Source organism: Ursus arctos, unplaced genomic scaffold (genome assembly GCF_023065955.2).
Source record: "Ursus arctos isolate Adak ecotype North America unplaced genomic scaffold, UrsArc2.0 scaffold_25, whole genome shotgun sequence".
Lineage (NCBI taxonomy): Eukaryota > Metazoa > Chordata > Mammalia > Carnivora > Ursidae > Ursus > Ursus arctos.
In genome coordinates this window covers 1,045,645-1,058,780 of record NW_026622930.1, presented here as the reverse complement: position 1 = coordinate 1,058,780, position 13,136 = coordinate 1,045,645, and the positions used below count along the sequence as shown (strand labels likewise).

The following is a 13,136-nucleotide window of genomic DNA, read 5'->3' as shown; positions in this document are numbered from 1 at the left end:
ACAGGGCCCTGGGGCCCCGAGGAGGGTCCAAGAGGCCCAGCAGATTCCTAGGCTCCCGCTGCACCTGCTGGGCGCCTGGGTCACCTTCTCCCCATGCCAGTCTTTGCTGCCTTGCTGGGCAAGGGGGTCCTCAGGCCCAGTGCATGGGGGATGGTGAGCCTAAGATGCCCGTCTGTGGTGGGGGGGGGTCAGCCAGGCGGGCCCTTCAATGAGGCGTTAGTGGCCTTGGCACACTGTGGACAAAGACCACACACCCAGACCAACGACCTGCACTTCACGGCTCCTAGTCTTTATTATTTGGGGAATGCAGTGTCGCCACAGGGGTGGGAAACCTTGTGGGGAGTCAGGCGGGGCCTGACCTGGGCACCCAAGAGGCTGCCAGGGGGCAGGGAGGGTTGACAGTGCCGTACCTAGGACAGACGGTTAGGTACCTTGTCCCCCTGACCGTTACACGTGTGCCCTGCTGGACTGTCTGCGGCCTTGGGGGTGGCAGTGGGCACCCTACACTCTTCCCAGGGCCCAGGTCCACCAACACGGGAGTGGGCAGCCGGCCACAACCCGCACCCGTGACAGGGGCACCCCAAGCCCGGCCTCACACCTGCCAGCCCCTCCCCACCACACAGCCCCCGGAGGAGCTCAGTCAGTGTTGCCGCCACCAAGAGGTGGACAGAGGGGCAGGTGGACACTGGCATGCCGCAAGGAGCAGGAGGCAGACAGAGGCACCGCTGCCACCCAGGACCGGTCCTGGGAGGGCGAGGGGGCAGCAGTGTTCATGGCTCTGCTGGAGGCCAGCGCAGGGCCCCGCTGGACTCCCTGAGCCCGAGGCCTCGGAGGCAGCCCGTGGTAGAGCTCCCTGCACCCGTGGATCTTTGTCGGGGGCTGCCCACCCCCTGCCCCTCTTCCGAAGAGGCCCACTCTGCCCTCAGGGGGTTCTGGTAGCAGTGGGTGCTACCAGCCCTGCTGCCCGCTCAGGGGCCTGACCAATCCGGAAGCCGCTGTGGGGCTGGAGGAGGGCACCCGGCAGGGAGCAGAGGGGACGCAGCGCACGCAAGGCTATGGGACAATCAGGCTGGTGTGACCATGGTCACCGGTGAACAGCAGGGTGCACAGGTGTGGGAGGGTGGCCTTTCAGAGCAACTGGACAGATGTCATCCGCCAGGGACAGCTCTTGGGAGGTGGACGCAGAGCGCACTCATTCCAACCTCCCTCCCGCCTACCTCTCCTTGCCCTCGGGGCTCCCACTGCCCACACAGGACGCCTGGGAATGGCCTGGGGAGGCTCTAGCTAGGGCCCCAGCTGGCTGGGCGGAGTCGCAGACCTGCCCCCCCCATTCTCGGAGGGACTGCAGCCCACCTGCCCCACTGCAGCCCTATCAGTGGGTAACCTGTAGTTCCACCCCCAGGGCTGGGAGGGACGGGACAGGCACAGGGCCCACAGCACGGTGCGGGATGGGTGGCCAGCAGGTGCTACACGTGCAGACACACGCCCCTGGTCTTGGGCGGGACCTCCTCTCTGGGGAACGGGTCCAGGGCAGGCCCTGTCCCAGGCACCCTGCAAGAAGAGACACCATCAGGCGTCTGACCACAGCCTCCACTGGCACCTGGAAGGGGGTCCAGGGGCTGCGCACAGGTCTGTGTGAGTGCGCCCAAGTGAACGCATGCGTGTGCGTGCAGGGAGAGGCATGCATGGGCACAGGGGGGTGGCCTGTGTGGGAACAGGCGTGTCCGGGTACACTGCTCTCTGCCTGGGCTGGTGCTGGCTTGTCCATCCGTTCCTCCATCACTCAAGCCCTCCCTACACGACTCTGGAGAAGGGACCTCTTGGCCAAGGAGAGCTGGACTGGGGGGGCAGGGGCAGCATGAACAGGGCCAGACATGCCTGCTTGCTGCCTGGGGCCCCCACACAGGGACCTGGCCTCGCTGGCATGTTGGGAGGGGCAGAGCCTGGCAGGCCTGGGGTTCCAGCTCTGGAGGCTCAGGGACAGGCTTGTGTGCATGCTGGTGGGTGGACACGTGCTCCTCAGATGGTCACGGGAGGGCCCCCAGCATGGACAGGCTTCCAGGGCTGTGGGGAGGGGCTCACACGTGCCGGGCAGGCTGCCCCCTTCCGGCTCCACCCCGGCACTGCGGTGAGGTAGCGGAAAGCCGTGTGCTCTTCTCAGGACGCGCCCGTGGTCGTTAGCCAGGGAGGCCGCCTCCATGCCGGCTCCTGTGCCCCTTCGGGCTCCTGTGCTGCCATTCGAGCAGGGCAGGCGGTCCACGTGTCCAGCCCGCAGGGAAGGCTGTGGAGCCCAGGTTGGTAGCAGGCCCACCGCCAAGGGGCCTCGCCAGCAGGGAACGGCGTGCAGTGGGAGCGAGGCGTCCCTGGCAAAGACTGCAAAACAGCCCACTGCCGGAGGCACATCCTCGGGGCTGGACCCCAGTCAGAGTCAGGCCCCGGCCCTTGGAGCACCTCGGTGACGCTGACCCTCGGACACTGGAGGGAGGGCTCCTGAGAGGCACCCAGGCCTCTCCGAGCTTCTAGGGCACCCATTCCTGCCGTCCACACCGAAGGAAAAAAGGTCAGGGGGCAGTGAAGCGGGTGTCGGGTGTCCTGTCCCAGCAGCTGCAGGGCCCGTGCCATGCCACAGGGACCCCGAAGGGGCTGAGCTTCGCAGAATGCTGGGAAGCTGCAGCTGGAGCCCGGACCCACCAGGGACAGCCCCCCCCCCCCCAGTACGGTGGGGTTGCAGGCTGTGCCCAGGGCAGGAAGAGACCCATGCACATGTGGGACAGAGGCGCAGACCGGACTGCGTGTCCCCCTCAAGCCCACCCATGTGGCCGTGGTGGCCGGCACACAGGGCACAGGCCACAGCCCAGGGGTACCCTGTTGGCTGCTGGCCTGGGGCCTCATCCCTCACCAGCACCTTGGTCACCGCCAAAGCATGAGTACCCCGGCGCCCCCTCCTACCCACGTGACCCTCCTCACCACACCCTCTCAGGGGACGGTCCTTCCCACCAGCCCTTCCTCCCTGGCCTGTCTCCCAGCCATCTGGGGCCCTGACCCTCCCTGCTTCAGCCAGACACACTTGCTCACTGCCATCTGCCCCCAGAGCTCACCTGCCAGGAGCCCTATCTGCCTGTCCAGCCTCCCTGGGCCACCTCCTCCTCCTCCCAGCATCATGTCCCCTTACCTCCGGGCCTTGGCCCTGCTGGCCACCCTGGGCACCTGCCAGCCTCTTCCCCTCAAATCCCTCCCCTCTCTGCAAACCTCCTACGGGATCCCCTCCCTCCCCGCTTTGCAGGCTCAGCTCTCCCAGCGGCCTCTGCCCAGAAACCTGCTCTCACTCAGGCTCCTAATGGAGGCGTCCCACCCAAGCCACGTCTTAAAGGCTGCCTGTTCACCGTGCTACACCGGCAGCCCTGTGTCCCAGAGAGCGACTCTGTCCCCGCGACCCCTCCACCTGGAGGTCCCAGGGGCCCACTCTGCTCCCTGAATGGTACAGTGAACATCCCAAAGCCAGAGGCCCAGGGCTTGGGGCTCTGGAAGAGCCGTTGCAGCCAAGCCCTCCCTGCCCTGTGGCCCCTGGAGGGACCCTGACCAAGACAGCCCATGCCAGGGACAGACAGACTTGGGGACTTCCCACGAGGGTGGGCGCAAGGGGGGCACGGATGAAGCCCAAGCCACATCCCCTTCGTGCATCTGACAACAGGGCCAGGGGCCTGCTGTGTGCCTCTCCCACCTCCACTGGCCGGGAGGCCCTGCCATGGCCTCACTCCTCCAGGGCAGACCACGGAGCCAGACGGGAAAGCACAGGCCATAGCCTCAGTGGGTGTCTGCTCAAGTTGTGGATCTTTCTGTTTCACTGAACCCACTGTCCTCTCCAGCCTTCTAGGGGCCCCAGCAACCCAGCCAGCTGTAGGGTCCAGACAGGTGTAGCCAAGGACCTCAAAATGCCCTTCCTGCAGACTCCGCGGCACTCTGGGAGGGGTCCGGCCCAGCCCTGGAGGTGGAGGGCTGGGCCCTGGGAAGGCGGTATGGCCTGGCTCTGCCATGTAGGACCAGGGTGGCCAAGGCTGGGGCCTCAAGGGGGATAGGCATCTGCCCTGCCCCCCTGGCCGTGTCCGGAGTGGCAATGCCCACACGGAGAGCCTGGAAGAAGTGGTCCCTGGGCCTCCCAATGGCGGGGCCTGGCCCCTGGGGGAGGTTGAGGGCAGCGGGAACCATCCAGAGCAGTGTGGCCGTGCTCGAGGACCCTCTGCCTGCCATCCCTCTGCGGACCGCAAGCCAGACCCCAGCTCCAACAAGATCCTGCTCTCCCAGACTCCGGCTCGGTGCAGGGCCAGCCCGACACGCAGGCCAGCCCCACGGGCTGCGCAGGGCACCCCCGGGGCAGCTGTGCACTGGGCAGGGGTGTGGAGCCGACAGTCCCATGTCCGTGCAGACTGCCGCTGACTGAGGTCACTAGCGGCCGGGCTGCGTCCAGGCGCGGGACAGTCCAGGGTCCAGCTCAAGACAGCAGCAGGGGGAGTCGGGTGCTGCCATTCTCAGGCCAGGGGAGGGGTGGGGGCCGAGACATCTGGCTCCACATGTGCAGCCAGTGGGGTGCTGCAGCCCCCCCCAGCCCAACACTCACTTGCGAGAGTGGGCCTCCACGTGCCTCAGTGCCCTTCCGTGGGACAGGACGGGGCCGCCTGTGAGGGTTCCTGGGCCGTAAGACCCACATCTGCTCGGACGCGCAGGCACGGGTCCAGTCCCCTTGCCGCGCACACGCTCCTTACGGTGTTCCATGTGTGGTCCTGGCAGCAAGTGCCACGGAGGCGCTGAGAGGCTCTGGCGAGGGCTGTGGGGCAGGTGGGCCTGCAGAGGCCCCGTCTCATCCCCACCACACGCAGCGGGGCCCACCGCCAGATGCCACTGGCTGAAGGGCCGCGGCTCAGTAACCATCGTCTTCCTCACCGTCACAGCCGTAATCTGTGGGTCACAGAGGGCAGCCGTGGACACCCTGGGGCAGTGCCCACCTGGGCTGCCCCTCCTGGAAGGGGTGAGGCCTGCCATCGTGGTGTCTTCACCTCTGCAGGGCCCTGGGACCTGGCTCTCGGCAGAGCACCTGTGTGAGTGGGAGGCAGGAACCCCACTCCTGCTGGCCAGGCAGCCCCCCTGCAGCCCGGACCCCACGGCCGCCACAACGCTCGGGGGCCTCAGGACGACACAGCCAATGTGCAGGCGTCTCCGTCCCAACCTCCCTCCGGAGCGAAAGAAGGCTTCATGTGAAGCCAAGAGGCCTGAGTTTAGGGATCGTCAGGAGCAGAGGACTGGCGCCTCTTCCTCAGAAGCACCCCCCCCCCCCAGCGCACAGAGCCCCCTCACCGTGGCTGCCCATCATCTGCAGGGCGCTGACGCAGGGCTCCCCGTCCTCCTCGTCTGGGTCCTCCTCATCGGGATCCTCCTCGGGGTGGTAGGACACCGGCCCGCTCTCCACCACGGCCGCCGGACAGACGGGCGCGGCTCCCAGGGTGGGCGAGCTCGGGAGCAAGGTCTGCAACCAAGCGGACAGGCTCTGAGGAGCTGCCTGCCCTGGGGTACGGGCATCACAGCACCAGCCTGGACTCCTGGGGCCCGCTGGCTCCTGCCGTCGTGTCCTGGATGCTTCCCACCCTTCAGAGCCCCCTGACCCCCAAGCAGCCCCTCCGTCCAGCCCGTGCACACCCAGGAGTACCCAGAAAGCCTTCGTGTCTGCCGCGGGCCTTGCCCTGAGGACATGGCCAGGCAGCACAGCACCTGGCAGAGGCAGCAGGCCCTTCCCCTGCCGCCAGTGGGCCTCAGGACCCCGTGTGCCTGCCAGGACAGCTGTGCCCCCTCCCTGCCACGGCCCGACTTCTCGGCTGCTCACGGACACAGCGCCTGGCCCCTGCTGCGGCCACGCGACGTACCTCTCCTACAGCTGCCTTCTTGGCCGGCTGCGCAGACACCATCGGCCTCAACCTAAAAGCAAGCACAGCATGGTGGCCTCAGCCCAGGCCGCAGCACAGCTGGGGGCAGGGGGCCCTGCTCCACTTGCAGAGTGCCCTGAGTGCCCGGTCCTGCGGTGGGGACGGGGGGTGCTCCCTCCAGCTCCGCTCCCCCAGACCCGGTGCCCGCGGCCCTGCCTGCCTCCCCCGACCCCCTCCCCGGGGCTCGCTCTGAGGTCACTCTCCTCAGCGGACGCTGCAGACCTCACACTCCTCACCCATCCTGGGTCAGCAGTCCTGTTCCCTCTGCGTGGCTCACGCCCACCCCATGCCCACCCCGCCAGGCACAGCCCACGTGCACCCACGCCCCTCGCCCGTACGTGACACATCCCACGTCCACGCCAAAGATGCGTGACTGACCACACCTGTCCCCTCCTGACGGCGCAGCAGGCCTGAGTCACCACCCCCACGGGGCCATCACGCAGTCCTGGGAACAGGGGTGGGAGCGGGGAGGTTGCTAGAAGCTGGAAATCAGAGTTTTTCTACGAAAACTCTTTTTAATGTAGGTAGCACATTTTAGCTCAAACACTATGCAGGTCGGCAGGAGATAGCCCTGGGGAGACCTGATGCACATTTGTCATTTGATGAATAAAAACCTAAAACTGGGGGGCACCAGGGTGGTATTGCCGGTCAAGCACCCAACTCCTGGTTTCGGCTCAGGACATGACTTCAGGGTGGAGGGTGGAGCCCCGTGCTTGTGCTTTGCATGACGTCTGCTTGAGATTCTTTCCCCTCCCTCTCCTTTCCCTCTGTTCCTCTCCCTGCTCACGCCCATGCATGCTCTCTTTCCCCCTCTCTAAAATAAATATTTTTTAAAAAGTAATCTAAAACTGGGGCGCCTGGGTAGTGCAGTCCTTGAGCGTCTGCCTTCGGCTCGGGGAGTGATCCCAGCGTTCTGGGATCGAGCCCCACATCAGGCTCCTCCGCTATGAGCCTGCTTCTTCCTCTCCCACTCCCCTGCTGTGTTCCCTCTCTCGCTGGCTGTCTCTCTTTCTGTCAAATAAATAAATAAAATCTTTAAAAAAAAAAAAAAGTCATCTAAAACTGTACTGCCCTAGGGTTCTCCAGGCTGCCTGCCCAGCTGCTCTTGGCCCAGGTTCTGGATGGTCTGCTTCAGGAAGAATGCGTGGGGACGGCAGGTAGTGGCCGCGGTGGGAGGCGCCTCCCCCGGGCCATCCTCGGCCCTGGTCATCCCTGTGGCTGGAGAAGAGGAGAGGCCAACGGGGAGGCTCTACGCTCCCTCCTCCAGACCCTTCCACACTGTTCCTTGTAGGGAACCAAGAAGGGAGGGCCTCATACCCACATTCCTGGGATGCTGCTGACCTGTCTGGGGGGAGGGTGACGGTGGGGACTCCCCAAGAGGAGACAGACTGTCCTCCCACGCCCTGGCCACAGATGCTGTCCAGGTTCAGGGACCCTACCCCAGGGCCTGTGGGGGGAAAGCACCTGGGAGTGGCTCGGATGACTGAGGGACACCCACCACTGTGACACGCCAAGAAGCCCCAGGAACGCTGGGAATGGACGTTCTAACAGCTTCCAGCAGGTGGACAGGCCCTCCACAGCAGGGGCTCCAAGCTCTCGTGGGAGGCTTCCGTGGGCTCATGCCACAGCAGCACCCCCCGAGGCCCTGCAGAGTCCAGGGCCACCTGAGCCCAGGACGTGGGAAGCTGGCCCTGTCCACCCACCCAGCTACAGAGGGTTCATAGTGGTCAGTGGAACATGGGACAGCCAGCGGGGGAGGGGGGCCTGGGTCTCACATCCCCACCCTGCTGGCCCCTTCCAAGCGGCCGTGGCAGGGTGTACGGGCACCTGGAAAGCACGCGCCCCTCCTCGGCCCACAGCCCCAGCCTGCTCACCCTCTCACAGCCTGGACGGCAGACACACTAGGACGGACGGGGAACAGCTGACCCGTGAGACAGGGGCTCCCCCACAGCCTGTCCCCTGGTAACCAAAGGCAGATCCGGGGCTCCAGGAAAGCAGCCCCCCTGTACCACAGACAGGGTGATGCACCCTCCCCAAGGAGCCATCTGAGAGGACCCTGTGCGCTGCCTCTCATGGTCTGGGACCCACTGAGCAGGCAGGAGACAGGCTGGGGGTGCGTGGCCCCAGGCCCCAGTCAGAAAGGAACACAGGGATGCCGGACAGTGACAGGCTGTCTGGGCGCTCCGGAACTCACAGAACGAGGAAATGGAAGAATTAACTTATAGGAAGTGTCACAAGGGGCGCCCGGGGGGTCTCAGCTGGAAAAGCTTGGGACGCCTGACCTCAAGGGTCGTGAGTTCGAACCCCATGTTCGAACAATAAACTTAAAAAAACTTCAATAAACTTTAAAAAAAAAAGTGCCACAAAACCATGAAAAACGTTTACTACAAGTTACAAGAAATAAAACCAGAATAGAACATTTTTACTTCTCAGATGAATCAAGATTAGAAACTGCTAACAACGGAGATCCGGGGAAGAGTGGGTGGGAGTACGGCCAGGCCGCCCCTCCAGGCAACCCCTAAGCTCCCAGGCCATCCAGGGGCAACTCCGCGCCAGGCGTATGACCTGGAGGACCAGCCTGGGCATGGCTGGGACCCCTCAGGACCACAGTGCCAGCCTGCAGCCACCCGACAGCAGGCCACGGCGCAGGGAGTGGGGCAGAGCTGCCCGGACCCATCTGTGCAGGGCGCTGGCCTTCACTGCCCCGCCAGGAGGGGCACCTGGCCGCGGCTCACGGCTTCTCCCCCCATCCCGTTTGCCCCCTTCGACAGTTTGCTCTCTGCTCCCCGCCCTTCCTCCTAGAGGGCAGAGAGCTGCGCAGCCAGGGGAGGGGTGCACAGAGGGCCCCTCCCAGGACAAAAGCCTGGCTTGTCTGCTCCCTGAGACAGAACACACCCTGCAGGGCAGGAGCCCCCTCCTCAGCCCCCAGCCCTACACGCAAATGTGAGCTGGCTAGGGCAGACATCTGTTCCCAGCATCCAGGTGGGGGACCGGCCCACCTGGCGCAGTACCTTTTCCCCACGCTGCTCACGGAGTCAGCCCGGTTCCTGCTGGCAGGCGTTTTCCTCCGAGACAGCTTCCGGGCGCTGGCCCGCTCCTCCGGCTGCGTGTCCTCCCCCCGCAGGCTGCCCCCGCCCTTGCTGTTGAGGTCCCGGAGCACGCTGTAGTTGATCTTGCTGGAGATTTTCTTCTGCTCCAACATCTTTTCAATGGCCTCCCCAGCCGTGCTGGCCTGGATCGGCTCCCGTCGCTTGCAAGACTTCTTGGGCTCAATGGAAACAGGAGAGTTACTGCCCCCTGGAGGTCTCAACGCCTGCAGACCTGCCAGGTGCTGCGTGGGATGTGGGGGCACCTCCAGCTGGACACCGTGGGGGGAGGGACCAGGCAATCAGAGTCTGCTGGGGACCCCCGCCCCCAGGAGCTGAGGTGTGCAGGGCCTTGGCCCAGGCCCCCAGAGGACGGCTCCAACCTCCTCCTCTCAGGAGGAAGCCAGCCCCCATCCATCAGCTGGGGGGCTAGAGACAGGTCTCAGGGTGTGTGGCCAGCTCAGTGAGCCCCTGGGGAGGGGTCACCCAGCAGCAAGCACTGTGAGCTGCCCACAAGCCTGCCATACGGACACCAGGCTGTGCTGGACACTGTGGCTACCCGAACAGGGCAAAGCAGGGTGCCGTGCTCTGGACAGGTGGCCCAGCATGAAGGGACCTCGTCCTGGGTGCTGCACCACCCAGAGGAGCCCAGCTGTGCCTTCTGCCACCTCCCTGCCCACCAGCCTGCCCACCACACTGCTAGGGGCCCTAAGCCCTGACCCCAAGCTGCAGGCCCTCCCCGGAAAGGCTCTTGAGGAGAGCAGTGACCCGGGCTGCGGCACGCCTGGCTCCTGCCTTTCTTGCTCAGAGGCTCAACCACTCCTCAGCTCGGCCTCACGGCCAGACTCCCCGTCCAGCCGCTCAGAAGCAGCAAACCACGGCTCTGTGACCAGCCACAGGATGGACATGACAAGCAGGCTTTCCCAGGTCCCAGAGAGGGTCCCAGAGGTGGGGCAGGGCCCTCAATGGAGGTCCTGAGGCCCCGACTCAGCCTGCCTAAGGTCTTCCCCAAAGCTGAAGGGTACACCTGTCCGAAGGAAGGCCAGCACCACGCAGGACTGGGTGGCCGGGGACCCAGGTCTGCCGCAGGCCAGGACCACCCCCCTGGGAGCACTCGTATGACTTGGGGAGGGGCAAGGCTGGTCTCCACACACATCGAAGGAGACCTACCTTGTGCTCCTTATAGATGCCGAGCTCCTTCTCCTTCGCTATCCTTGCTTCTTTCTCTGAAAAGTCCCCAAATGGCAGGATCAGCAGGGACCCTGGAGCCAGGCTCCGGGGCAGGTAGGCGGGCGCTTACCCCTCTGCTCCCGCAGGTACTCTGCATTCTCTCGCATCCACAGCTCGGCCTTCACACGGGCTTCCGCCTCGTTCAGGATATACTGGGCAGAGCACAGCACCACACTCAGGTCTCAGCCACCAAAACGCTTCCCACGTGTAGAAGCTGGTCAAGGGTGGGCCTCTGACTCTTGGGGCCGCGGGCTCATTACTGGGAGCCAGTCAGGGACACCTGTCCTCCTCCACCCTTTCCAAGGCTGATAGCGGGGGCTGTGTCTGCAAACCCGCACGCGGGCACAGGAGCCAGGCTGGCCAGAGTGCGCGGACACAGGTCCTAGGAGCCGTGTGGGGGCATGATTGTTGGGGGGGGGGGGGATGCCCCGCCCACGGGAGGGCCTGTGGGACCGGTGCGGGCGGGGCTGGCATGGCACCTGGGGCTCCCGAAGGGGAACGCAGAGCGCACGTGGACGCTCACCCTGTCGATCTCCAGGTCGTCGATGCCACTGAGGTCCAGCTCGCCATCCCCACACGCATCCGCTATGGGGAAGCACAGCACCACGGTCATTTGGGGTCAGGTTCTGGAGAGCAAGTGCAGATGTCCCCTGGGCGGTCCCAGGACCCCTTCCAGGGTAGGAGCCCCTCCTCGGGGACCTCGGCTCTGGCCAAGGGCAGACAGAAGCCCCCTCGTCGCCAGCAGACCCGGCCCCGCTCCGCGCACAGTGCGCAGCTCACACCCCAGGGCTGCGTGTAGGAAGGACATTAAACCAGAGCCCTCGGGACTCCCTACGACAGAGGCGCCTTCAGAGCGGGACAGCGGGTCGTCTAGTTCTCTGCTCACCGGCCCAGGAGACGGGCCCTCAGCGAGTCCTCAGTGATGTCCTCTGGACATCGCCAAACCCTGCTGGCCACCCCCCTTGTACCCCCCACTGGGTCAACAGCACAACCTGCACAGCCCAGAAATCGGAGCAGACCCCGGCCACCAGGTGGTCCACCCGCACCCAGTGGGCCAGGGGGGTGCTCTCCCGCCGTGCTGTGGCTCTGCGGTCAGGCCCTGGGCAGGCTCCCCGGCACTCACACACTCTGCCCCACTGCCCGCTCCCTCAGCTCCCACAAGAAGGGTCTCTTCCTGCCTCGGGGCCTTTGCACGGGCCCTCTGCCTGGCGCTCTGGGGGACCCACCCTCGCAGTACAACCTTCATGTATGTGACTGACGGGTTCGGGCTGTCGTGGTCCCTCTAACCCTAGACAGCAGTGCCATCAGGGCAGACGTGTGCCTGCCTGTCACCGGAGGCACGTGACCAACGTCTGCGCGGCGCACCCTCACGGGGACCCCTGGCACACAGAGGCCAAGCCCTAGGCGCCCAGGGACCAGGCAGGGCCTGTCTGCAGCCTGGAGGCACCTGGTGGACCTCTGGCAGAGGGCCAGAGCCTGCTCTGGACAGTACAACATAGCGGAACCACACCGGCCGTCCTCCCAGAGCTGCCAGCGCCCCAGGCCATCGTCCTGCTCAGGCACCCTGGCACTGCCCGCACGGCAGCCCAGCGGGTGATGCCGGGCCACGCGTGGGGACTGTGCCCTCAGGCAGCACTTGCGCTCGGCCTGGACAGACGCAGAAGGACGGGCAGGGAAGCCAGTCCCCGTCCCTGTGCAGGAGGCTTCACCCGGGCATGAAGGAGCCTGTGGCCACAGCCCAACCAAGCAGAGGGCTCCGGACAGGCCCCAAGCCAGTGGGCCAGTGGAGGAGGGCTCTGGAGGCGGTGACAAGCCCTGCTGGTGTTCAGGGTGTCCGCACACACTGGGGTCAACGATGGCTCACACCGCCCTGCACAGCGAAACTGGAAGCTCCCCTCCCTGGCCTGCCCTTCTGTGAGGCTGCACCCCAAAAGCACCTCCACCTCCCAGATGGGGAGGGGTGACATGGAATCTGCCGGCCACGGCCCCACCCCACCAGCCAGAGGAGACCCCACCCTCTCCCCATCCAACACCCGTCCCCGGGGCTCCCAGCACTCACGGGGGTCCTGGCTCTGGGAGGAGATGCACTCTCGGATGGGGTCCGATATGCCCAGGCTGGCTGCCGTGGGCAGGGGGCCGAGCAGGGACTCCAGGGCAGGGGGCCTGCTGCCCCCCTCAGGGCCACCCGCCACCTCGGAGCTGCTGGACATGCTGCCGCCGAGCAGCTCCTGATAGAAATCCTTGTTCAGGTGGCTGGCGACAGCCTCCAGCTCCTCGTCCTCAGGGTCCTCGTCACCACACAAGCTGGACGTGGAGTCCTCGACGGAGCCTAGGGACACAACGTCACACACCCTGTGACGCAGGCAGAGCGCCACAGCCCCGCCGGCATGCAGGAAAACATGGCCGTCTGGCTGCCGAGGGCATGTGATGCTTCACTGGCAGAGGCTGCCCGACATCCCCGCGCCCACCGAGAGCCCTCGGCCTACGTGCCTCGCACCACACGAAAACTTAACTCGAGATGAACATAACAGCTAAGAGCATTAACACTTTAGAAACTAAGAGGAGAGAAGACGTTTGGGGCTTTGAATCGGGCAGAACTTCCCAGATGGGACACTGACAGGAACCCATAAAACAGCACCAGGCAGGACTGCGCCAAACGAGAGCCCGGTCCTCCCGTAAGCACGTGTGTCTGGAGCACGCAAACAACGCTCCAGGCTCCGCGACAGGAAGACACACAAGCCGACCAAACCGGGCAGAAGGCCTGAGGGCGCCATCACCCTCCCTCCAGGCCAGGAGCGGCGCCGGGAAACAGCTCCCACTCAAGGCAGGGCGCGCACAGCACGGCTGC

At 65.3% G+C, this 13,136-nt stretch overlaps 1 protein-coding gene across 5 annotated transcripts in view; it reads right to left on the bottom strand.

Moving 5' to 3' along the window:
* Nucleotides 1–268: 268 nt before the first annotated feature.
* Nucleotides 269–13,136, bottom strand: part of BRF1 (BRF1 RNA polymerase III transcription initiation factor subunit) — a 57,977-nt gene continuing 45,109 nt past the window's right edge. For all 5 annotated transcript variants that reach the window (XM_057318515.1, XM_048219974.2, XM_057318514.1 and 2 more), the window contains 8 exons: nucleotides 12,348–12,617; nucleotides 10,812–10,873; nucleotides 10,359–10,440; nucleotides 10,229–10,284; nucleotides 8,984–9,240; nucleotides 5,913–5,964; nucleotides 5,350–5,518; nucleotides 269–4,953 (listed from right to left, as the gene is read on the bottom strand). In XM_057318515.1, coding sequence (XP_057174498.1) covers nucleotides 4,916–4,953; nucleotides 5,350–5,518; nucleotides 5,913–5,964; nucleotides 8,984–9,240; nucleotides 10,229–10,284; nucleotides 10,359–10,440; nucleotides 10,812–10,873; nucleotides 12,348–12,617 — 986 coding nt within the window. In that variant the 3' untranslated portion in view covers nucleotides 269–4,915. The remainder of the gene's footprint in view (nucleotides 4,954–5,349; nucleotides 5,519–5,912; nucleotides 5,965–8,983; nucleotides 9,241–10,228; nucleotides 10,285–10,358; nucleotides 10,441–10,811; nucleotides 10,874–12,347; nucleotides 12,618–13,136) is intronic.